The sequence below is a fragment of the Eretmochelys imbricata genome, chromosome 7 (assembly GCF_965152235.1).
Source record: "Eretmochelys imbricata isolate rEreImb1 chromosome 7, rEreImb1.hap1, whole genome shotgun sequence".
Lineage (NCBI taxonomy): Eukaryota > Metazoa > Chordata > Testudines > Cheloniidae > Eretmochelys > Eretmochelys imbricata.
In genome coordinates this window covers 11,412,654-11,438,707 of record NC_135578.1, presented here as the reverse complement: position 1 = coordinate 11,438,707, position 26,054 = coordinate 11,412,654, and the positions used below count along the sequence as shown (strand labels likewise).

The window sequence follows — 26,054 nt, the reverse complement described above, 5'->3', positions numbered from 1 at the left end:
GACCCATCTGCCTGCCCGTGCTGGTCTTCTGTGGTTCGGCCCTTCAGCCAGCCCACACAGTTCAAAATGAACCCCTTCCTGGGTAGCAAAGAGTCCAAAAAATAAGGTTTATCTGCCCTCACCAGGGTCTTCAGCCCCCCATCCTCAGCCCTTTAAATTCAGCCCTTCACTTGGGCTTCTAAATGAGCCCTGTCCCCTTCTTGGGGCTTAAGTTAAGCTTGTCCCCCCCCCAACCAGTTTTATGCTACTTTGCCACCTGGGCCCACCCACTACTCTAGGTTCCAACCAGGGACCCCATGAACAGCACCAATGTACTGCTCAATTCAATTTGCTGCTGCTGCTACTTTCCTGGGCCTCTTCCTACTTGGCCCCATTATCTCAGGGCCAAAGTTCTCAAGTCCCTCAATACCGAGCTCTGCCAGTACAGTCAGAAATAAACCTTGGCTACTGCTCAGGCTCCTTTGGCAGAGAGGAATGAAAGGACCAAACAGAACAAAGTTCCATACCCCTTTAGCCCCAACCAGTGACTGCCCTGCAAAGGCCTTGCAGCTCCTTTTATCTGAGCCTGCTGGTTCTGATTGGCTGTTGCTAACCCTTCTAGCCCTTGAAGGACTAGGTCTCTGTAGTTTCCAAGATGGCTGCTCCAGAGAGGCCTCTCTAGGCAGGCCTGGAGGACCAACCTTTGCTGCTCCTTTCCTCCCACATCTCTGCTTCCTGGGATGGAGTGTAGTAGGCCCACTGCAGGGAGCTGCAAAGACCAGGTACACTCCAACACACTGTGCAACATTAATTGGGCCCTCTTGTGCCTAGACAATATGAGACGTTGGCAAATGTTATATAGGAAATCTTGGCAGAGCCAGGAACAGAACACAGATCTCCTGATTCCCAGTCCAGTGCATTAATCACAAGAGAACAGCCTCTCTTTTCACAACCCTCTGCCTCCCACACTGTGCTCTGAATGAGGCAATGAAAACAAATAGATTGAGATCATGTAGTTAATTACAGAAGCCTAATATATACTCACAAGGGGGCTGAATTCAGCCTTAGGCAGAAAGCAAGTGTAGAAAATCTCAGTCTAAATGTTTACAGTTTGCCAAAGTTATAAGGAATTAAAAACAGCAGCTTGTGATGGAAAGTCTTAAGCAACCTCAACTATAGGTGACACTACCAGCACTGCCCATAATTTAAGACAAGAACACTAAACTGATGAACTTGTAATTAGTCACCTTGTCTCCAATTCTCCCACCCACTCCCTCTGTTTCTTCCTTGGTCTTGCCATGTCTTTACTTAGATTACAAGCAATTTGGGGCAAGAATTGTGGGTAAAATTTTTGAACTTGCCTAAGTCCCATTTTTAAAAGTGACTTCAGATTTAGTCTCCTAAATCCCACATCTTGATTTTCAATGACACTTAGGCTCCTCATTCACTTAGGCAATTTGAAAAATTTACTCTGTCTTTTTGTTGTCATTTTCTGTGTAGCACTTTTGAGTGCTGAACGAATAAATAATAAGAGAACCCACCAGTTTGGTAATATCAAGACAGCCTGATTTGGAGGAGTAAACTGGCACCAACATCCGTGCCTAGGTCCTTACGGTCCTATCCAGCACCTGAAGACAAGCAGTAATTCATGTTAGAGAAGGGTAAAGCCTACTGAGAAACCTGCACACACGGAAGGGTACTGGTACCCACTGAGGATTTCTGAGTCCGTTACTTCAGACCACTCATCTGTGCTAATCGTGTTCCCACCTGGAGCACAGGAAAAGCTTTGCTAAACACAGGCCCATGGAATTAAGTGAGCTATAGCTCATGAAAGCTTATGCTCAAATAAATTGGTTAGTCTCTAAGGTGCCACAAGTCCTCCTTTTCTTTTTGCGAATACAGACTAACACGGCTGCTACTCTGAAACCTGGAATTAATGTGTTGGTTTTGCTCTGTCCCTTCTAAGGGCTGCTCTCTGTGGGCCCACTGAAGACAGTGGAAATACTCCTACTTATTTCAGTGAACTTTGGATCAGGATCTATTTCTGCTTCGGTTTCTGGTATGGTTTGATCTACTAATCCAAATCCACTATATATTGGGGATGGGTGTGCACATGCAGTATAGTAATATTCTGAGGAAATATACAGCTCAGCAGCATTCATACTCTTTTAAAAAAAATAAAATAAGAGGGGCTATGTGGTAAGGGGGGGGGATGTGAACAGATGCTCACAAAAGGCTATGTGGTGTCAGGTGGTTTATTCACCATAAATTTAAGTGGGGAGCATTCTGTGTGAAGTAACTACACGGCCCAAGACCCTTTTAAATGTTAGCAGCCATTTCTCACTCAAATTCCCACTAAAATAAATGGCCCAGATGGGAATTAGCAGCCTCTCTCCCACAAAACTATTTATTTATTTTGATTGTAACATGTAATGTAAGAAAAACACCTGCCCTGAGTTCTAGACACCCTCCGCAAGTTACCTATATGATCCAGCAAAAGCACACACAGAATTCTGGTTAGACTTTACCAGGAACACTGTGTTCTGATCTGGACACGGCCCTTTCAGAAAGATGTAGACAAAAGGGAGGACGTTCAGAGAGGAGCAACCAAAATTATCAGGTGGTTTTCAACTGGAAAGTCCAGTCGAAAAGGGGACCTGACAGCATCCAGTCAGATCTCCTGACCAGAAACCAAAAGTCTGGTGGGGGAGATGCTGGGTCATCACCCACACCAGCCCCTACTCAGCCAGGGCCACCTCCTACCTACGTCAGGCAGCTGTAGCTCCCCATCCCACCTCCACAGGTGAGTCCCTCTCAACCTGGGCTGGGAAGGAGGGGAAAAACAGAGAGTGATGGGGAGGAGAAGGGAAAAGGGAACAAAGGGCAGCGCCTTGGGGGGGAGAGGCGGGGCAGGGCAGGTTCCAGCACTCCTGCTGGAGTATCCAGTTTTTAAATATTACAGAGTTGGCAACCCTAGACTGGAAAGGCTTATGAGGGAAGATAAAAAGAGTTAAGTATGAATTGCTTGACCAAATGATGACTGGAGGGAAAGGGGCAAACTTGATATCATCTATAGATATTTGAAGGATGCAAACTACAAGGATTAAGAAAATTATTAGGATACCCAGAGGTATGTCTAGAAATAATGTGATGAAATAAAGAAAAGGAAAACGTAGGATGAAACACCAGGAAAATTTCCCTAGCAAGACACATCCACAGTTAGCTGTGCTCAGTCTTACATCCAACTGAACTCGGAAAAGGTTTAAGTTTATTTCAAATTTAAATATACTCAAAACTAATAATGTTTCACATCCACTTCATTCCTCTCCCTGTTATATTTAATCTTTCCCAGCCAATACTTATACTGCACCTCCGATCTGTTCCAGACGTAAGGAGAAGAGAGAGAAGTACCATTCTTGTCTCTTATTGGCCATTTTAAATACATGAGCATAATGATCTGATAGCAGTGTTGTGTGTTAATTGGTTATTAATTGATATGCGTATGCAACACTTCTCATGATATGTACTAACAACTAATGAGACCTGTGAGGGAAGATAGTTATTTATTCATTAAGAGATAAATATGCGTCTCAGCACCAACCAATTCCAAATATTACCTAATTCAGAGTTGCACTCCTGTCATCAATTATTTAAGAAAGTTAATGTATGCATATTGGTTGTGTTTATGCTTAAACTTCTCATAGTGCCAGGATGGGACCTTCCAGCTTTATCTCATTAGCTACTCTGCATATGTAAAGTAGGTGATTATGGTTTTTACATTATTCACAGGTTTTTATCAAACTTTAAAATATTCTTTCTAAATATGGGTATGTTTCTGTTGGTTTCCAAAACACAGTGCTCTCTCTACTGGTCATTAGAAATATTGCACAGTCAGACATCGTACACAAGCGACCAGGAATGACTCAAGCATATACACAAATATGCACAGATAATGTTAGTGCTACTCCGTTGATAAAGAAAAATTAATTGCTGACCCATACATTTATGAGAAATTATTTTACTTTATTTGTAGTATATAGAAGTATGCCAGCCATATTACTCAAAGTAGGTTGTACATTCACTGTAACTAATGGTTTATTTGTAGGGGAAAATTCTCTGTCTGTTTCTAACTGTTGAGTAACTTTCCTGCCAGGGAATTAATCTCTCTCAATATAATTATCCATAGGCTTCCATTGTCATGTGTTATATGTATTATGATGCATTATTTTCTGTGCTCCACAGCTAAGAGAAGTTTATGAGATGTGTCCCTCACTATACCATAGATTTCCCCCATCCGCAACACTTTTATCATAGAGACAGTTGTGCAAGGGAGTACCAGCTATCCATGCACCAAGTAGCATAGCAATGCCTCTCTGGAAATACAATGTACTTGAAAGCCTATCTTTGTATAGTTTGCAAAACTAAATGAGTACAGTACAGTGTCCTTCAACTGCAAGCCATCCCTCCCTGGAGAGGTGTGGTCCCCTTCTGGGGGAGACAAAAGCAAGCCAGATAGCCATCAGCCAATTATGGAGATCAAGTATCTTTTCTGTTAGCAGCTAATAATTAACCACTGAGCCATCAAGCTGTCTCTCACGGGAATGCAGGTCACACACAGCCACCTCCCCAACTTCCAAAGAGGTTCTGTGTAAAACCTGGGTGGCGTTCCTTCCTGTCTGGCCCACCTCATGTTACTGGCCCAAATCGTCACTGGCCCTGCTGAAACAGCATTGCCACGGTACCCGTCAGGCACCAGCTTGACATGCCTCCTCCTGTATTTCTGCCTCTCATTTGTCTTCTATTTCTAATTTTCCAAAAGATTCAGATTCTGTCATTCTTCTTTGGCTCTTACTCAAGGCTTTTCTTGCCCTCCACTTTAAAATTATTCCTTTTCCCCTGCCTCCCCCCACAAATGGTACCATCCTTTTAAGTTAGATGATAGGCTTTTATTTTACTTATTAAAAACAAAGTTAGGGAACTAAGGGGCCATCTGCTGCACTGGCCTCACCACCCCATCGGCTGCACTGCACTATTTCTGTATGCAAATTGCTTTCCAGCTTTTTGCTACCCCATTAGATGCAGGCCTGCTTTGAGGGATCCTGATGCACAGATCACATAGTAAGCCTATAAGCTGGCAGTCTCCTTCTGGACACTTCAGAGCGGTGGGATCCAGGTTCTTTGAGCAACAGCATCAGGATTTGGGACTTGGCTGTGTAAGCAACTGATAACAGAAACGGGACTTTTGGGTTTACCTTTAATCAGCAGGAACTGCTATATCTAACAGGGACGCGGAGAATGGCATGTACAGAAGCTACCTAGGTTTGGCAAGTTGTGGTCCAAATTCTGCCTGGTCCTTGCAAGGGTGTACAAGGTGTGCAGGTGGGATAGGAGTGAAAGGAGCCTTTTTCCATCCTCCTTGCACACTCACCATATACGGTCAACACATTAACAGATCTCAGCGGCAAGGACCATTTCTTTCCAACATCCACTGCAAGAGGCACATGCCACCGCAGAAAGGGTAGGGAAGAGGTGGGGTCATGGACCAGCCTGGGGAGCACCAGCCTGGGGAGCTGGTTGGGCACATCCTAAGGGTAGGGGATAGTGCATGTGTTGCACTCAAGGCACATAGAGGAAGAGGTTTCTCTCCCCTAGCTGCGCCACAGGGCAAGGCACAATTTGCCTTTGCTTTTGAATCCAAGAACCCCCGGTCATAATGTGCTTGAACCAGCTGATTGTTTCTTGGTCATTTCATACACCGTCTCACTCAGAGAACTTGTTTATTTTGAGCCCAAATCACTCATGTGATGACTGTAACTAGGGACTGAACCTGGGACCTATGGAACTACCAGCATGAGCTTCTATGCTTTGAGCTAAATTACTCCCACCGCTGGCACTGCGGCAGACTCAATATCCTCTCTGAATCAGGCCTACCACCCACTGAACAGTGGGCTACACTTGCATTATGACTGATTCTTAAGCCTGATGCACCTAGATTCTCTAGCAGGAAGAGGGAGGTTTATGTGAATGCTCCCAGAACTCCTGGGACATTCAGATCTAGGTCCAGAATCTGAACTGGAAGAGACTTTTGGGTGAATTAGTCCATCCCCCAGGTCAGCGCAGGATTGCTCTCTGCAGTATATAGACTACACCAAGGATGGATTTGGCCCACAGCTTTTCTGAGCCAGACCTAGATTGTATTTGTTGTTATTATTGAATTATCCCAATTCAATCAACAGATCCACTGGCAGCTCAGCCTCCAAAGCACCGTATGTACATTAGAAACAAAAGAAATACTAACAATAGTGTAGGCCCATTATAAGATGAGACAATAAAAATGTTAGATATTTCTGTTCTGTAGCTGGAAAGAAGCATAGGACATGAGGATGATTAATTATTCCTGAGGGAATTCTGTGCCACTGAGCACATGCAGAATTCAGATCCCCCGCAGATTTCTTGCCTCGAGGCAGAAAATACATTCTGCCAGAGAAGTGCTGCAGTTACGCCTTTTGCCCACTAGGGACTGCTATGGTACCAGAACAGAGGGCAGCTAGCTTACTAGCCATAGCAGCCAGCTGCGGATAGGGAAAAGGAGAAGCTGCATTCCTCAGCACCCTGCCCACAGGGCCAGGTGAGGAGGCATAGGATATGGGGGGACAGACAGAGCGGTACCCATGGAGCTGCTGGGTGGGTCACAGAGACTGGGGTTCAGAAGTGCTAGTGGGAGGACAGACTGGGGGGGGACTGAATGGGAGTGGGGGTGCAGGGTCACATGGGGCAGGGGGCAGATGTGCTAGACAAGGAGGGAATGGTCAGCCAGGGTCTACATGGGGGAGGTTCCCCAACTCCCTCACAATCCCTCCCCACCCCACCCCAAAAAGAACCCTGTTCCATACTTAGCCCACCCACACCCAACAACGCTCCAGGTTCACTCCCAGGCTCCTTTTCAGCAATTACTTCTCTCTCCCTCAGCTTCTCCATTACCCCTGACTTCCCCCAAGCCTTTGCACTGCTTCTAAGGGGTGTGGGAAATACATTGCTGTATTGTAGTTTAAATGAACTATTACTCAAAGTTCTGTATTAATATGCCTAACACGGAATCTGTTTGTCAAAAACATTTCCTGAATCTTTTTTGTGGTCTGTATTGTTACAGACATACTTGCTGACAGCTATTTTGAAATAAATTGCGAAAATAATTGAAACTGGCATGATTATATTGCGTCATTTTGACAGTATGCAGAATTTTTAATTTTTTGGCACAGAATTCTGCCAGTGGTAAACTCTTTCCACTCCATTAGTAACTGTAAATCAGGAGGCCCAGATAATTTACACCCAGGAGTCCTAGAAGAGTAGACTGAGGAGATCTCTGCCTCACTGAAGTTAATTTTTAATACATTTTGGAATAGCATGGAAATTTCAGAAGTCTGAAAGAAGTATACAAATGTTGTGCCAATATTCAAAAAGGGGAAAAGCACAATGACCCAAGTAATTATACTCTGGTTAGTCTGACATCAATCCCAGACAACATAATAGGATAACTAATACAGGATTCAATCAATAAAGAAAGCAAGGATGGGAATACAATTAATGGTTTTATGGAAAATAGGTCTTGTCAGATAAACCTGATTTTACCTTTATTGGATTACGGATTTGGTTGATAAAGGAAACTGCATAGATGTAGTATACTTGGACTTTTGTAAGGCATCTGACTAAGCATCACAAAACAGTATTGTCTAGGGGTTAACACTATAAAATATCAGTAAAACACATCTTTAATAGATTAAGGACTGGTTAACTAGCAGACTTTACAAAGTAGTTGTCAATGGGGAATCAACAAATGGGCGTTCCACAGGGATCAAGACTATGCCCACTGCTATTCAATATTTTAATCAAGGATATAGAAATAAACATAAAATCACTGCTAATAAAATTTGCAGATGATCAAGACTGACAGCAGTAAATAATGAGCACAGGGCAGTCAGAGTGATCTGGACCACTTGGTAACCTGGGTCCATTCAAACAAAATGCATTTTAATTAACCAAATGTAAGGCCGCACATCTAGAAATAAGAAATGCAAGCCAAAGCTCCAGAACGGAAGAGACTATCCTGGAACACAACAACTCTGAAAATGATTTAGTGTTCAGAGAGCACAAGCACCTCAACATGAGCTCCCAAACGATGCTGTGGCACAAAAGGGCTAATGCAATCCTTGGATGTATAAACAAGGGAGTAGCAAGTTGGGAGGAGGTTTTACTTCTGTATGCAGCATTGATGAGATCATTACTGGAATATTGCTTACCGTTCTGGGCTCTACATTTTAAAAAGGATGATAAAAAATTGGAGAGAATGAGAAAAGAGCCACAAAAATTATTCGAGGGTTGAAGAAAATGTCTTCTAGACAGAGATTAAAGAGCTAAATCTTCTTATTTCATTTATAAAAAGACTGAGAGATTATTTGATTACAGTATATAAAGTACCTTCAAAGGTGAGAAAATACCGGATACTAAAGGGCTCTCTAATCTAGCAGAGAAAAGCCTTTCTGGAAGATATGATTTAATTAAATACAAGTTATTGGGCTCAGTAGAGATGTAACTGGGTGAAACATAATGGCATGTGGTATATAGGGGATCGATCTAAGTGATTAAAAAACCTGTAAGTAGAGAAGATCTATTTTCTCATCAGTTTTTTCACTTATTTGATTTGTGCAAGACAAAATAGCATCATGAAGGATGTTTTCCCATTTGCAGGCTCCTTTGAGCTTGCATATTAGACGTTTCATAGAAACCATAGACACATATGAATGACGTTCATCGCTCTGCTGAGGGACAGCAGAAGACTCAAGGACCGCTTACATCCTGCTTATAATCTTTAGGCAGCTCTTTGCATGAGGATTGTTTTTTATTTTTACATCCTTCCTGTGCCAATGTTGGCACACAGGACAGATATTAGTCTCTTCCCTTCCTCTCTGACATTTACTGCTGCTCCCATCTGCTCTATGGTGTCAAGATCAACTGTTCTGCCCTCCCCCTTAATATTCTTCTTAGGGTTTCTCTTGGGCAACCCTTTTTTGCTCACATCAGTTGGTTTCCACTTGATGACTCCATGTGGGAGCCTGTGTTGACATCTGTACATCCAAAGTTTCCTTCAAAATCTAGTGGAGACGAGCTGCTGGTTAGGGGATTTCTCAGATCTCTTCATTGGTGATGAAGACTTTCCATCTAATGCCCAGGATCTTTGATAGGCACTTATTTGCAAAGGTGTCTAGTCTGGTGTTTAACATTTTGGTAGGTCTCACAGCTATATGCCCGGGTGTGGTGTTCTGTCCCCTCTAGTGGCACTGAGACCACTTAGAGCGAGATTAATGAGTCTGTTCTACAGCCTTAGTTAAGGACTATACGGCTTTTAGCTCATGCATTTAGCTCCAGAGGTCCCAGGTTCAATCCCGTCTGCCGATGACCGGGGCGATCTGTTGGTGTTACAAGTTGGGGCTCGTCCAGGATTTCAACTGGGAAGTCTCTGAAGCTCGAGATGTGCTTCCTCAGCTAGGGGAAGTATGTAACCCACACATCTCCTAGGGGTGATGCTCTGTCCCCTCTAGTGCAGTGGTTTTCAAACCATGGGTCACAACCCAGAACTGGGTCACGGAATGGAAGGCACTGGGCCATGGCGGCTCTGGTCAGCACCGCCAACCAGGCCAGTAAGAGTCCTGTCAGCAATGGTGCAGAGCTAAGGCAGGCCAGACCCTACTTCTTCTGACACTGCGCTGTGCCCCGGAAGCAGCCAGCTTCCATGGGACTCCACGCGCTGCCCCCATCCCGAGCACCGGCTCCACACTCCCTTTGGCCAGTTCCCAGCCAATGGGAGATGAGGGGGGCGGTGTCTGCAGGCGAGTGCCGCGCAAAGCCGCTTGCGCACCTGTGCCTAGGAGCTGGACTTGCTGCTGGCCACTTCCGGAGTGCAGCGCGGTCCGCGGTGCCAGGACAGGCTGGAAGCCTGCCCCTGCACCCCAGCTGCGCCACTGACTGGAGGTAAGCCTGTGCCCCAACCCTGTGCCTCAATCCCCTGCCCTAGCCCTGAGCCCCCCCCAAACCCGGAGCCCCTTCCTGCACCCCAAACCCCTCATCCCTGGTCCCACCCCAGAGCCTGCAACCCCAGCCCAGAGCCCTGACCCCTTCCCACACCCCGCCCTCCTGCCCTAGCCGAGAGCCCCCTCCCATACCCTGAACCCCTCATTCCCAGCCCCACCCCGCAGCCCTCACCCCTATATCCCAACCCTCTGCCCCAGTCCTGAGCCCCTCCCACACCCCAAACCCCTCCTCCCCAGCTCCGTTGGGTCGCGGGCATCAACAATGTTCTTCACCTGGGTTGCCAGAAAAAAAGTTTGAAAACCACTGCTCTAGTGGCACCAAGACCACTCAGAGAGAGATTAAGGAGTCTGCTCTACAGCCTTAGCTAAGGGCCATATGTCTTTTAGCTCATGCCGTTAGAGGCTCATGCATTTAGCTCCAGAGGTCCCAGGTTCAATCCCACCTGCCAACGACCAGAGTCTGTCAGTGTTACATTAGCACTGAGTTTGCATCGGAGTTGAAAATTCTCAGTTTTGTTCTGGCGCTGCATAACTTTGATTGCCATACACTGGGGAGTTTAGCGAATGCTGTGGATGCCTTTCTGATCCTTGATGTCACTTCCCTCTTGAGGTCTCCATCGGCTAACATGGTGCTGCCCAGGTAGATGAACTGTCCTATTTATTTATTTTATGGTTTTGCCTTCTAATGTGATGTTGCTGCAGCATGTCTGGGTGCTGAGGATGTTACCTGATTCCGAGCTGGGCTGCTTTTGCCAAGCTGCCTCTTTTTGCAGCTCTTCAAGGGTGTTGGTCAGCAACATCATATCATCAGCCAAATCTAAATGTTCCAGGCATGCTATACCAATGTTTGTGTTGCTAGTACATTTATTTACAGGGTTTAATCTATACGTATTCGTTGAAAGGAAGTTGTAATTACTGCTCAGAAATGATGAAATATTAACAGTGGACTGGGCACATTTTCAGGCATCCATGTTAGCCTGTTTACATGCCAATTCCACTCTGGTTCAGGTCTTTAGTAATGGGGACTGTGGGGTCTGTGGAAAGGCAAGCAGAGTTACTGATGCCAAAGGTGGCTCCCACTGCGCATTGGATCAATTGTAACACGTGTATATTCTAAGCAAAGGTCATTTTCACAAGCACTTGCAGATCAGCTGTGAGACACAGGCTCAGAGTCACGTATCCACCAGTTGTCAATAGTCTATAGTGACATAAAGAGGGTAAATGGTGCTAAAACTGTCTCAAAGTATGACAGTCCCCATTTTGGCCAACACACTGGGGATTTAACCTGGGATCTCCAGAGCTAAGAGCATGAGCTGTTACAACTTGAGATAAAGAGCTCTCGCTCTGTCACAAGTCATATCCTCTGTGATCAGCACAGAGGGAGACATGGACCACACAATCACCAGGGGGTTACATAAACAGGAGACGTAGTTCTATGATGGTAGCACCCCAACTAAGATCAGGGCTCCACTGTGCGAGGCATCATACAAACAAATACTGTGATAATCCTTGCCCCAGAGATCATACACTCTAAATACAGCAAACAGACAAAGAAAGGAGTGGCATCCCCATTTAACAGTTGGGGGGACTGAGGAAGAGAGAGATTGAGCTACACGGGAAGTCTGTGACAAAGCTGAGAATTGAAGCTCAATCTCCTGCATCCAAATCCCTGACACACACAATTAGGGTGACCAGATGTCCTAATTTTATAGGGACAGTCCCAATTTTTGGGTCTTTTCTTATATAGGCTCCTATTACCCTCCACCCCCATCCTGATTTTCCACATTTGCTGTCTGGTCACCCTACACACGATCCTTCCTCTCTGCCCAGGGGCCAAGACTCCCAAGCCAAAAGGAAACAGAAGATCCAATAAAAAAGCATCAGGTATTAAATAATTACAAATAATCACTAATTCAAACAAAATGTGTTAGAAGAAATGCCAAATAAAAAGGAAGACCCAACACTGCACTGCTGGCTGGTGGTTGGCTTCAAGCATCCTCCAGATCTACCTGCAGGAGACTACACCTGTTCAAATGATCTCTTATCACTTTGTCAATTACATCACAAGGATTAGTTCGGATCATATGGGCAAATTATTATTCTGAAATAACATTTGGTGGCACTTCTCTCTCTCTCTCACACACACACACACACGCACACTTTGATCTGTTATAAGCAGAATCACACTCTAGATCCAGTCTCCTTGCACTCCTTGGAGAAAAGTAAACAAAAGTTCTTTCTTATATTTCTGGCTTCTCCATCCAACCATGAGATCTTGGTCTTCAGAAGCAATTCCAAGAACTTAAATTACAGCATGTTACTTCTTAGAGAGCAGTTTGTTTCTAACATTACAACTACCGGACAGAACTGCTCAGGTTTATATGATCGCCTAGATGCAAAAGAACTGGATTGGAGGTGGGAGGGGAGAATAAACAGCCCAAGTTTTCATCCATTCCTTGAATTTGGGTAAGGGCCGTTCATCGTTACACAGCCCAAACACCTTTGACATGATATAAGAGAAAATGGATGATTTTTTCCACCCAATCTTCAACTGAGTTAGAATAAACTGACTTTGAAAAGTAATTTAATTTCAATTAAATTAGCATGAATTCAGGACAATTGTCTGGTTTACCTCTGAGGGCTCATCTTCCCTATAAAGTGTTACAGTGTTTAACCCAGTTGTAAGTTAACTATGCAGTCATTGTAGATGAGGATACATTGTCGAGAACTCTTCATGATACAGTGGAAAGTATCTGCTGCTTGGCTCAATGGGCAGCGTAGGGGTATGGCTGGACTCAAACCCACTCCCAGGTATCATGCAAAAGTACTCCGAAATGCACTGCACTCCCTTCTGTGCCCAGCTTTTCCAGTGGTTTTAAGGTTGGCTCCTCTCTGCTTTAGAACCCCTGAGACCCACCACATTGCAACAGCTTGATCAGCATCACATCAGCTGAGCTAATCAGGACAAAACCCTTGGCAGACATGATACTGAGCACGCTTTGCCCTACTCTATGCTTTCCGCAAAGTCCTGGTCATCATCCTATCAGCCAAGCCTGACTGAACACTAACATTTTGTAGCTTAGCCAATCACAGATTCAGTTCACCCAGGACTGCTGGCCTCCGCTGCAGTGTGGCAAAATCCAAAGGGATTTTAAGCGGGATGAGTTACCTCTGCTGGGCTACCCCCATTGTACCATAATGAGCAATGGATACAGTGGGGGCAAATTTTTGAACGGTCTAGCTGCTAATTTTGTACTCATAGTAGGCAGTGCAATTGGCTGGTTAGACTGCTAAACCTCACCATTTGCTGATGAAAAACTTAGAGACTGCTTGAAAAAAAATGTCTGGGTCTGTCAATATGGCACTGAAAAGATTAACCATGAAAGTGATCTGATGCCCTCACAAGATTATTTCATCTATGTCTAGCCATGCAATCTTGCTTCCCAGAAGCAAGAAGAACGGCTAGTTCCAGTCTTCCCCTTTCCTTACTGCTTGGTTATTTTTCTTTTCATCCTGTTAGCTTTATTTCACAGCTGAAGTGCTTAACCTCATTCCATTTTGTTTCCCCATCTGACTTAACCCTAGTTTCTGTTCTAACACTCATTGTTATTCCTTCAGAATATCTTGGCTCCTTTAATTGCCAGTGCTTTGCACTGAAAACGTAACTGTTTTCCACAGTTCCTCTGTTGTGGTTACTTTTAAGTTCCTTGGATTACATTGTTTTGACTGAACTGTCAGATTTCAGAGCTTGTTACTGAGTAAAAACATATGGAGCACAAAAGAAAAAAAAAACAAGACAGTAAAATACACCACAGACCTGCAGCCCATCCTTGTCGCCAGTAGGTGGCGGAACAAACCCACTTGAACTTGCTGTATAAAGGCTGCTGCACTGTATTCCACTTCAGCACATGGAAATAGCCTAGTTATGAAAAGTTAACAGGTTTCCAGTGGGGCTCACTGGAGAAAGGCAACATTTACTCCAAGGATAACGGACACAAGCTGCATTTTTGAAATGCTCCCGATTTCACTTGCCCCCATTAGATGCAGGCCTGCTTTGGGGGATCCTGATGCACAGATCACATAGTAAGCCTATAAGCTGGCAGTCTCCTTCCGGACACTTCAGAGCGGTGGGATCCAGGTTCTTTGAGCAACAGCATCAGGATTTGGGACTTGGCTGTGTAATCAACTGATAACAGAAACGGGACTTTTGGGTTTACCTTTAATCAGCAGGAACTGCTATATCTAACAGGGACGCGGAGAATGTGAGAATGCCAATTTGAATGTGTGGTCTGGACTTTGGGTCTGTCTACAATGCAAAAGAAAAAAAGGTGTTCGTAACTCGGATTAGATAAACCCCATTCGCCAACTCGGTTAAAATAACAATGAAGACATGGCAACTCCGGTTTTAGCACAGGTGAACAGCTCAAGTTCAAGCCTACAGGGGTCCGTCTACACAGCCCTTTGGAGCAAGCAGGAGCAAGCCTCCCAGCTTTGGTTGACAGACTCAGGCTAGCAGGGCTTGCACTAGGGCTATGAAAAGAGCCGTGGCAGTAGATAGCCCTTTTAAGTTTGCAGCTTCGGCTGGGGCTCAGGCTCTGAAGTCTAACGAGCCCAAGCTCCATCCAAGCTGCAACTTCAAAGCACTGTCTATGTAGTTGTTTCTGAGTACCACTAGCTGGAGTCCGTCCACTCGAGCCAGGAGGCTCACTCCCAAAGGCTGTGTAGACATACCCTAAGGGAGCTTGCGGTTCAACTCAAGCTGCTAACCTGAGTTGCCATATCTTCACTTGCTGCTATTTGAAACTGAATTAAGAACTTGCCTTTTTTGCAATGCAGACGTGCCATAAAATTGGTGGCTGGAGACTACCCACTCATTTCACAGGAGCTACCAAACTCCTCTCAGCAAAGCACTAGCTTCACTACGCTGGGTCAGACCCATATCAGGGAACCTTGGATGCAAGTCGAAGTAGCCCATGCACCACCCTCTTAGTCACCAATTACAAGGTTTCAACATCTCACTATCTGAGCCAGCTCAGCCAGTCCTTTAAAGTTAAAAATCCAAAAGCTTTGCTGAGCGGTTTCTAGTGCTTTACCAGCAGTTCCTCCCAGAGATTGTTTTTATAAAAACATCTATTACCCAAGAAGCAAATGCATGTGCTTGCACCAGAAGGCGTACACACTTCATTACTGGAAGAATATACCTGCTCTCCTATTATATTTTACCATGACTATTTTTTTGCAAAGTGGATGCCAAAGAAAAGCAAGTCCCCGATACAGCCCATTTTATATTGAGAGAATTTTAAGTAAGTCGCCCTGCTCACACAATGAGAATCTGTGGCAGTCAGAGGTAGAATCCAGGAATTCAGCCCCTTTGCACTAACCACCAGAGGTAAACCCTGCCTCTTTAGGAAGGAAAACCTATTAGAAGCCCATTTCAACAGAGCACAGTACCAACAAAGACTCAATCCCTGCCTTGTACGTAGAGTTTGCAAGGAAAGGCAGATTCTGGTTTTCCTCTTTGCAAAAAGGTAAAGGGACAGTTGTTTTTGTTGCAATGACATGAGAAAACACAGTTGTGCCGACCTGCACTTGCCAGGGAGGAGGACCCAGAAGACTGGGACCTTTCGGGACTCCTGAGACAAAGCAGGCAGGCACAAGGTCAAGAGACCAACTAAATAATGCCTAAAATAAGTTAATAGAGACAGACAAATGAAACTGCAATAACCCAGATAAAGTTTGGTGGTGGCAGTGGAAGTCCAAGGGCAAAGGGTAAAATAGTTTGTACCTTGGGGAAATTTTAACCTAAGATGATAAAAGTAAGCTTAGGAGGTTTTCATGCAGGTCCCCACATCTGTACCATAGAGTTCAGAGTGGGGAAGGAACCTTGACAGAGGGTTTGGTTTGGGCCCCCATCGCTAATTGTGGGTTGTCTAACTGGCAAACCTGGCTTTAACAGAACTGAATCTGCTCAGGGACTTTGGCTAGTGGAAGAGGAGAGAGAATGGAAGAGTTTTCTGCAGGAGCTTCCTCCTAACAACAAGGGTTTACTTCTCCAGTTTAACACACCTACATTGTGATGAATCAGTTCCTTAGGCGATTATATAGCGTTCAAGGGTAGGTACCATCTTACAAGCGAAACACAGGAATGTTGTTAGTTACTTAATCTCTAGTGTTTAATGTAACAATCTGAGGGAAGGGTCGTTTTGTTTTGAACTTTGTTTCCTTGGTCACCATTGTTTCAGAAGAGTTTCTAACCCTAAATGACAAGAAGCTCAAGTCTCAAGAAGAAAGGCACAAAATAATTTTTAAAAAGTAACAAGCAGAGAGTATGCAGGAGCTTACCTAGGGTGCAGGTGTCTCAGGGTATGGAGAGGATCATGCATGGCTCTCTCTGGGACACCACTAAGGCTGAATCTGGATCATTGCATTTAGTCTGGGGACCTCATTACCAGAGAGATATTGACACAAAGTGGTGAGTTCAGCAAAGATCAACACAGTTAGGAGGAAGTGTTCAAGCCAAATATGTGCAGTTTGGCTGAGCCACGACTTAGAGACATGAATGGATGTGAACGCCAAAGAAAGAAAAGATCTATTTGTTTATGGCTGTATAAGACGGAATAAGTGACGCAGTTGTCCTCTAAGATAAACCCCTTTGCTTGTGACAGAGACAGTAGTGGCTGAGCAAAGTGTGTTTATCATCCCTAATTTCCATAACAGATCTGGTATAGAAGACAAGGTGTTCAGAACAGCTGGGTTGGCTCCTGTTTAGATACCCAAGTAAGTAGCCTGATTTTCACAAGTGCTGAGCATCTAGCAGCTCTCACTAAAACCAATGGGAATTCAGTGGTGCTCAGCACCATTGCAAATCAGACCCCCCCCCAGTTCAGTGCATAAAAATGGATTTAGGAGCCAAACATTTAGGCATCCCTTTGTGAAAGTCTTGGCCCAATCTTCCAGCATTGTGACAGCTTACATCTTCCAGGAACCCAGGTTTGAAGCTTCCTCATGTGCCATATCCCACAACAATGTGAAAATTAAGTCAGAAGAACATTAATTTTTAATGACTTAGGGCCTCCTCCTACCTCTCCTCAGGGCTACTTCAGGTTGAATGCCTAGCAAACTCTCTTTCTGGCTCCCTCTCTGCAGGGAGCCATTGCTGGTCCTTCCACAAATCCCAGTCACTGGAAAGCCCCATCTGCAAGTTGCTATTCGTGGGTGCCCTCTCCCCTGACTTTTGGTCTTTTATCCTGCTTCCCTCTTCCCAGCAAGCCTTTCTCCTAGCCTACAGTCATGTGATTCCTCTAGGGAACTACAATTCCCAGAATGCTGACCCTTAAAAGCCCAGAACTTGGAGCAGCAAGTTAAGGGAACAGAACACTCTGTGATACTTCACAGATTTGTCTATACAGTAAGTCCTCGCTTAACGTTGTAGTTATGTTCCTTAAAAAACTACTTTAAGCGAAACTATGTTAAGCGAATCCAATTTCCCCATACGAATTAACGTAAATAGGGGGAGTTAGTTGCAGGGGATTTTTTTTTCACCAGACAAAAGACATACAGAATACGTGTGTGTATATACACACACAGTAAAAGTTTTAAACGAATACTGTACACAGCAATAATTGTGAAGCTTGGTTGAGGGGTGAAGTCAGAGGAAGGGATATTTCCCAGGGAATGCCTCACTGCTAAATGATGAACTAGCACTCTGCTGAGCCCTCAAGGGTTAATGCATTGTTGTTAATGTAGCCTCACGCTCTATAAGGCAGCAGGAATGGAGGGAGGAGACACAGTAGATGCCTGGCAGTGGCTGCAAACGTTCCCTGTGGAAACTGAAGGTGATGATGGACCCAGGGCTGTCCTTACCCATACGCGAAGTACGCAGCTGCGTAGGGCTCCAAATTTCCTGGTGCCCTGTGCAGCTGCATGCTGCTCCAGCCCCTGCTCCACCCTAGCCCCGCCTCTTCCCACCCCTGCTCTGCCCCCACTCCACCCCTTCCCCAAAGCCCCTGCTCCACCCTTCCGGCCCCTGCTCCACTCCAACCCTCCCCCCCCTTCCCTGAGTAGGGCTGCATGGCTGGGTCTGCACTCACTGGCAGTGGGAAGTGCAGCAGCCAGGCCCCAGCCACGCCACCGGTGAATCCTGGGGGGCAGTTCCCCTCTGCCCCCCAAGCCAGCCCCTCCCCCCTACAGAGGCCTGGGGCCCCACCCCCCACCTGGGGGCTGCATAGGGCCCCAGAATAGCTAGGGATGGCCCTGGATGGACCCACACTATCCCACTGGAGTGCACCACTCCCTCCACTTTCTAAAGTGCAGGGTGGTGCGTGCGTGAGAGAGACAGACAGAGATGCACATTGCCCCTTTAAGTACGCTGACCCAACTCTAAGTACATTGCCTTTTTATTAGATCAGCAAGTTGAGACAGCAGCTGCTGCCAGCAAGCTCCCTCCATCCTGAGCCCTGACATGTCCCCCCCCCCACTCTGTGGAGATGGGATTCAGGGGAGGGGGACAACCTGACATCAGCACCCCTCTTTCCCCCTCCCCCCCACAGCAAGCAGGAGTCTCCCAGGAGCAGCTCCAAGGCAGAGGGCGGGAGCAGCACATGGCAGTGGGGGGAGGGACACCTGAACTGCTGGCAATTAATAGCCTGCTGGGCGGCTGCTGCACAGGGAACTTTGTGGGGCTGCTGGCCCACGCTGGTTCCAAGCCCCCATCAGCTCACTCCAACGGGCTGCTCTTCCTGCAAGCCACAGACAAAGCAGACAGCTGTCAAACAACCTTATAAGGGAGCATTGCGCCATTTAAATGAGCATGTTCTCTCACAGATCAGTGATAGAACAATGGAACGTTAACCGGGATGACGTTAAGTGAGGAGTTACAGTACAATGACTAGAACCAAATATACACATATATGATTTAATTCATACCTTTGGCTATTTCAATGTAAGTGTATATGTGGGCATTTCAGTATGAGTGCCCATAAGTGGTTCCTTCTTCACAGCATGACACTGCAGAGGTCTTCACCTCTAGCACCTCCTCTCAACCACTTCTTTGGTCTAGAGATGGGCTGACTCTGTCTACCTCTTCTGTGGCCCAGTCCTCCAGCTGGGTCACCTTTCAGGACAGTCTCCTTCCAAACAGAAGATCCTTTGCCCCTCTCAGACTATTCTAAAATTCCCTGCTCTTCACCCATTCTCCTGGGGACTGCAAATTTCCTTCTTTTATCCTTTGACTGAGCGCTGCCTCACAGGGCTTTTTCCCTGGAGGTCCTTCTTCCTAGCAGGTTTTCTCACTGCCTCCCCTCCTTAGAGCTTCTCACAGGTTTCTCTCCAGGCCTCCCACAGGAGCCTAACCAGCTCCCTGTAGTCCTCTCCAGCCTGCCTTCACCAGGCCCTTCCCAGAGAGCAGGAATTCCCCTTGCTCCTCCCACTGCAGTCTCCCCTGTCTCCGTAGTCTCCCTGACCCTTTCACAGCTGAGATGGCTAATTTTAAAATGAGGCACCAGATCAGGATCAGCCAGAGGTTAACTGCTACATCACAGGGCAAGGCTGAGCCCAACTCCCCTGAAAGGTCCAGTCTGCCTGTGGCAGTGCACTACTTTGATAGAACTTAAGTCAATTCCTTGCCAGCTTCATTAAATTGACGTAAGTGCTCGGACCACAATAAGAGCGTCCACACACAGAATAAGAGTGGGAAGACAACTAACAGTTATTTTGATTCCATTCACCATGTAGACAAGCACTCAAAGAACCAGGGCATAAATACCTAAAATTCCCCCAGGACATGCGCATTTATAAACCAAGAACCATGCTCAGCTGCTTCTCAATTGCATTTTATTTTTTAAACCAGTTAGTTTTAGAGGGAAAGCTCTAGGCTGAAATGCCCTGGTTCTATGGTTTCTGTACATAACCTGGAAGTTTCCACCCACCATTGGTGGAGTTTTGTATCTGCCACTGATTTCATCCTTTTCTTCCTAAAACCATCAATCAGAACATCCAGATAAAGGAGATATATAGGAGCCAAACATAGGAGTCCACAGTGCACATGGGGTCAGCGGTGGCTGACTCTACCATCTGACCCAGAGACTGATAGCTGGTGGAACAGAGGGAAAAACAGAGGCTACCAGAAGTGCACTCCTATCCCTATAAACAGTAACTCCTCAAAATCTGACCCACCAAGCCGTGTCACTGTTTCCCCTCCCCCAGAAACAGCTCCGTGGTTTCTCTCAAACACAGTCATTCCACCCACACACCTCCAACAAAGGACAACTTCCTCCTTGCCCCATTCAGTGAAGAAGGGTGACATACAGCAATTTGGAGCGGGTGTTAGCACCTTACAGCTAACAACTTCTTTATTCTAGTTCTTGACCAACAAGGATTGCACTCCGTCCAGTCACAAGTATAGCAATACACATGGTAAATATGCGCTAGCTAAATATACCAGGGCTGAGCAAGATCAGGATTGATTGTCCTTGTTTACCATACTGGAGCGATGAACACGCATAGTTTGGTTTTGCTTTTGCATTGGATAATCCAAAGAAGGGCATAACTGAAGGGTTTGGGTCTTATCACGAATTCAATTTGTGAAATAAAGAGCTATTTATCCCTTTTTGTTCTGTAAAGTGGAATTCGTTCATGTAGGCCCACAGATTCTGGAATCATAAATGGACAATATTGAAGGTGTGAGCAGGTCAAAGCACTCCATCAGATCCATTAGACTGATGTCCAAGAACCTGATCCTGAGAGGTGATGGGCACCTACAGTTTCCCTTAAAAGGCTTCAAATTGCTACATTTAAAAATATCAACTCCAAATTCTAATTCCACTGCAGAGAAACTAACGGGCTTTATTCCATCTTCAGCTTTACCCTATGATAGTATAAACATTTGAAGCATGAATATTTAAAGCTATAACAGGGGTGGGCAAACTACGGCCCATGGGCTGGATCCGGCCTGTCAGGGCTTTGGACGCGGCCCGTGGGATTGCCAGCCCCGGTCCGGCACCACAACCCTGCAGCCCCTGGGAGAGGGGGGACAGAGAGCTCTGCACTTGCCTGTGGATACCTCCCCCAAAGCTCCCATTGGCTGGGAATGGGGAACCGCAGCCAATGGGAGCTTCAGGGAAGGTACCCACAGGCATGCAGAGCTCTCTGTCCCCCGTCCCCAAGGCCACAGGGACATTGTGCTGGCTGCTTCCCGGAGCAGCGTGGGGCCAGGGCCAGCAGGGAGCCTGCCCCGGCCCCACTGTCACCCTGGAGCCGCTCAGGTAAGCAGCACTGAGCTGGAGCCCAAACCCCCTGCCCTGAGCCCTCTCCCACACTCCGCACACCTCCCTGCACCACCGCCCTGAGCCCCTTCCCACACTCCACACATCTCCCTGCACCACTGCCCTGAGTCCCCTCCCACACTCCAACCCCCTCCCCTGTACACCCTGCACCCGCCCCAACCCCTTGCCCTGAGCCCTTTCCTGCACACCACACCCTGCACTCCCACCCGCTGCCCCAGCTCTACATTCACGGCCCTGCAAGTAATTCTCCCCACCCCCACCCTGGATGTAGCCCTCAAGCCAAAAAGTTTGCCCACCCCTGGACTAAAAGTAAACTGATGTTTGAATACACATCATCCAGCAAGTGGTGATTGCTTTTAAGTATATCTGCATTTAAACACCGGTTAATTACAAAATAGCACAAGTAAGTTCACACACTGATAACATTCTGCACATGCTAGTAATTGTATTCAGTGATTCCAAAGCAGAGGCATCATCAGATCTCTAATGTCTATGACTGCGTAGACAACCCGTGTTTCCTACCATTATAAATGCATGTAATTACATGTACTCCCTATCTCCACGCTTACGGCTTGATTTTATTTTTTTTTTAAAAGATTAATACCTACAAATACCACAAGTGCATACATCATGTACAAGCTATTTTAGTATTAAGCTACATGCTTAATTTATGTATGTAATGTGCCATCTCTTTTTTAAAAAAAAAAACAATTTATTGGCCACCCTCACTTACAAGGAGCAGCCAGCTATTCTAAGAGGAGTCCTATGCTAGTTTTGAGCTAGCGTTAGTCTTTCATACGTAAGGCCACAAACACTGAGTCAACATGCAGAATATATGGTGTATAAGATGACACACTAACTACAGTTGCTACATTAAAGAACTTTTTTTTTTTTTTAAATTAAAAAGTCTGGATACTATGCATCACTATTAAAGCTTAGACCTGGCTGCTGTGGCACTTATGCTATGGTTAGTCTTATGTTATAGCACGGGGTGCGCAAACTTTTTGGCCCAAGGGCCACATCTGGGTGGGGGAAATTGCTTGCAGAGCCATGAATGTAGGGCTGGGGCAGGGGGTTGGAGCACGAGCGGGAATGCGGGGTGTGGGAGGAGGTGCGGTGTGCAGAAAGGGGCTCAGGGCAAGGGGTTGGGGAGGAGGAGGAGTGCAGGGTGTACGAGGGGGCTCAGGGAAGGGGGTTGGGGTGAGTGCTGCAGCCCGGAACCACTTACCTGGAGAGGCTCTGGGGCCAGGGCAGGCTTCCTGCCTGCCTGCCCTGGCCCCAGCCCCTCGCCACTCCAGGAAGTGGCCAGCACAACATCCCTGCAGCCCCCTGCGGGGAGGGGGAGAGGGGGAGCAGAGAGCTCCGCACACCTGTGTGTACCTCCCCCAAAGCTCGCATTGGCTGCGGTTTCCCATTCCCAGCCAATGGGAGCTATGGGGGAGGTATCCACAAGCAAGTACAGAGCTCTTTGCCCTCCTCTCCCAGGGGAGTGGCGCCCCGGGGGTGGCAATCCCGTGAGCCGGATCCGGCCCACGGGCTGTAGTTTGCCCACCCCTGCTTTAGTAGTAGTTATTCTCATGGCAAAAAAGCAACATTTGCCGATTTACAAGGGGATACATATCTCAAAGTTATTCAAGCGAGTTTAACAGTTCTGCAACACTAAACATTTGCTAAAATAAACATATCAAAAGGTCATAGGTGCTTAAAGAATAGGTTTATTGACAATATTTTCACAAATAAACATTCTAAAGAAAATTTCAGAAATATCTAAACTTAAAAATTTTAAAATTTTGTTCTCATTGGCAAAATATTTGCAAAAAAATTTCCAAAAAAACAAAAAAAGGTAAGATGTCACTATGTTACGTCATTTTTGAAAAACTTTCCTAATTCCAACATTTTGGTTCAGTCCTTTCATTTTTATGATACATATCCAACCCTTCAGCACAATGAAAGAAAACAAGCTGTTAATGTTTGATTTCCGTTCTGTCTAGGGAACACTAATCAATAGGATTTTTATTTATTTTATAAACAAGCCTCTCCCCTGAATACATCGTGTCTGCTTTGAACTTGATGGGCAAGCAAAGTCAGTAAGTAGTACATTACCTTACAAATATACAAACTGAGCCAAATTATTCTGGTATTATTCAAAACCTGTATTTCCCCAAACGTATATATAAAGCATACCACATAGAACAAGAAACTGTTAGCATGCATTTTTGGAGGTCATTTTTGTACTTCAGGAATCTGAACTTCAACTAAAAAATAGGATCCTTTTATATTGTGATAAAAATGTACTCGAATGTTTTATAACATTAATATTTATTGCTTTATATGAATACTGTATTGAAAGCCCAAGCATTCAGTTTACACACAGAAATTATACAATTATATACCGTTTCACAATGGCAGTGAGCACTCATTACAATCTACAAAAGTCTACTTTACAGAAATTTAAAAACTCTAAATATCAAAAAGATACAGTTGAAGAAACAGGTATAAATTTGGCAGCCAGTAATTGTGACTGGGAGGTTGCAGCTTGCATGTCTTTAAATATGGGAATTTGAAAACATTGTGAGTTTAAAGCAGTAGTTGTGCTTTGAACTGGTTTGGAAAAAAAAATGTAACACTGGCTGTCAAAGTAGCATGTTCAAAAATATTTAGTTCACTTCCAAAATGTTATACAAATTATGGTGATTTCTATGCACCCCTAAAACGTTTAGTTATTTAGCTCAGGTACATAACTAAGGTAATATATTAATTCTTCCAATACAGTGGTGTACCATACCAATGACATTTGCCTACATTAGAATTTTGAAAGAAACTAATATTCACAATGCTCTGAGAAGCATTCAAACAGCAAGTAGCTGTCCAATTTTTCTGAGATTGTGTTATTAGGTTTGCAAACATTCCACCTACAAAAATTTAAGATCAAGTTTTGATTACTCCGTTCTCCACATAAAGCACATTTTCTCATAAATAAATGAAATCCTTTCACTCAGGCACCTCAGAAGTATATAAAAGTGTTGTAGTCTGAACAGTTTTCTTGGAATGTGTTTCCCCTGGTGTTTCCAACAATGCTAAGATTTCCAGTGTTTCATATGGGCCAGATTTTATTTGGTTTATTCAGAGGCAAAAAACTGCCTTGAGAGGTGAACTCAGTCTTTTCCAATAGAAAAAGTGTACATTGCATTCATCTTTTGTAGAAACAGAAAAATATAACATTTCCCCCCTTAGAATAGAGAGAGAAAGAGTGTGTGTGTGTGTCTCAGTGTGTGTGTGTGTCTGTATAAAGTAACATTTTAAACACACAAATTAAGGTTTCATAGTATGTAGTCAAATAAAAGTCTGGAAACCAGCATGGAACCCTATAATTCACAAGTTAATGTTGAAACTGTAACCAAAATATGAAGTAACTGCTATAGCTGTCAGAGAAAGACAAGACAAAAAGCTTTCTTGCGTACATATAACTAAATGTGGTAATCTCCAAAAAAGTTGTCAAAATTATAATTATTACCTTCCAGTTTAAAAACTTTTATTCTAAATAAAAAAAAAAAACTATACACAAACCACTGATTTGACCAAACCAAAAAGTCAGCGGTAAGCAGGACCTGAAGGAGCTGGTATTCACAGTTCTTAACATGTACTCTTTCAGGGTTCGATCCATGGAGACGTTTATTTTACAACCTGCTTCTCTTGTAAAACTAAAGGTCCACTTTATTACATAAAATTATTTATACAGTGTAAAACCAGAGCCTTATGGAAAATACTGCATCTAAGTGTATTTAAATTATTAGTCTTGCTCCATAGGTTCTTCTGCAGCTTCTGTGGCTTCATCACTGTTTTCCATAGGGGTCTCTGATGAAGTTTCAGGAGTTTCACTGGCATATGATCCTAAATCTTCAGTTTCACTGCAGTCAGCTCCCCTAATGACAGATCCACTATTTTCACTGTCTTCAGAACATAAAACCTTCTCTACTTGAGACTGGTCAGATTCCTCCATTTGATTATTCTCCTCAGACGTCTCTTCATTCACAGTTAAGGATTCAGTGTCTTTTTCTTGATCTTTCCTTTCTGGAGCAACATCTCTTGGGGACATGAAGGACTCTGAAAACATTTACATTAATGACTTAGTGTTAACAATACATTCTTTTTAAACAAGTCAACAATAGTATTAAGTCACTTTGAATACCTAAACATTTACACTAGGAAACTGATTTAGACTATAAAAATGCATTAATCTATTTTTCCTCTATAGAAAGTGAGTTGATGTAAATTTTAAACTCTGAACCGCCTTAAAAATACTAAAGTTAACAACTTCCACAACACCATATTATATACCATATTTACAATATAAACATGAATGTAGTCTGACACCATTAAACCTTATGACTTTATACAGAGAAACTTTTAAACCATGAATGGGCTTTTCTTACTTCCTCACATTCCCTTATCTTTTCCCAAGAGTATCCAGCCTTCTTGATATTCGTTGTGAGAACCCAAAATTGTTTTGAACCCAATGTGGACATCAAAGATTTCACCCAGCAGGATATTTTACAAGCTACATTGTGAACCTTGAATATAGGGAATCAGAACAGAAGAGGAAGAATCTGCAGTGCAACATGGATACAAATTCATGCCAGTGTCTTCTAGATATATGTATTTGTTTACTCTGCACTAGTGCCAGCTTCAGGGCCCTCTGGGTAGTACT

The 26,054-nt window shown here is 44.7% G+C and overlaps 1 protein-coding gene across 3 annotated transcripts in view; it reads right to left on the bottom strand.

Annotated features, from left to right (window-relative positions):
* Nucleotides 1–23,043: 23,043 nt before the first annotated feature.
* PPP4R2 (protein phosphatase 4 regulatory subunit 2) overlaps nucleotides 23,044–26,054 on the bottom strand; it is a 39,500-nt gene continuing 36,489 nt past the window's right edge. For all 3 annotated transcript variants that reach the window (XM_077821791.1, XM_077821790.1, XM_077821792.1), the window contains one exon: nucleotides 23,044–25,450. In XM_077821791.1, coding sequence (XP_077677917.1) covers nucleotides 25,137–25,450 — 314 coding nt within the window. In that variant the 3' untranslated portion in view covers nucleotides 23,044–25,136. The remainder of the gene's footprint in view (nucleotides 25,451–26,054) is intronic.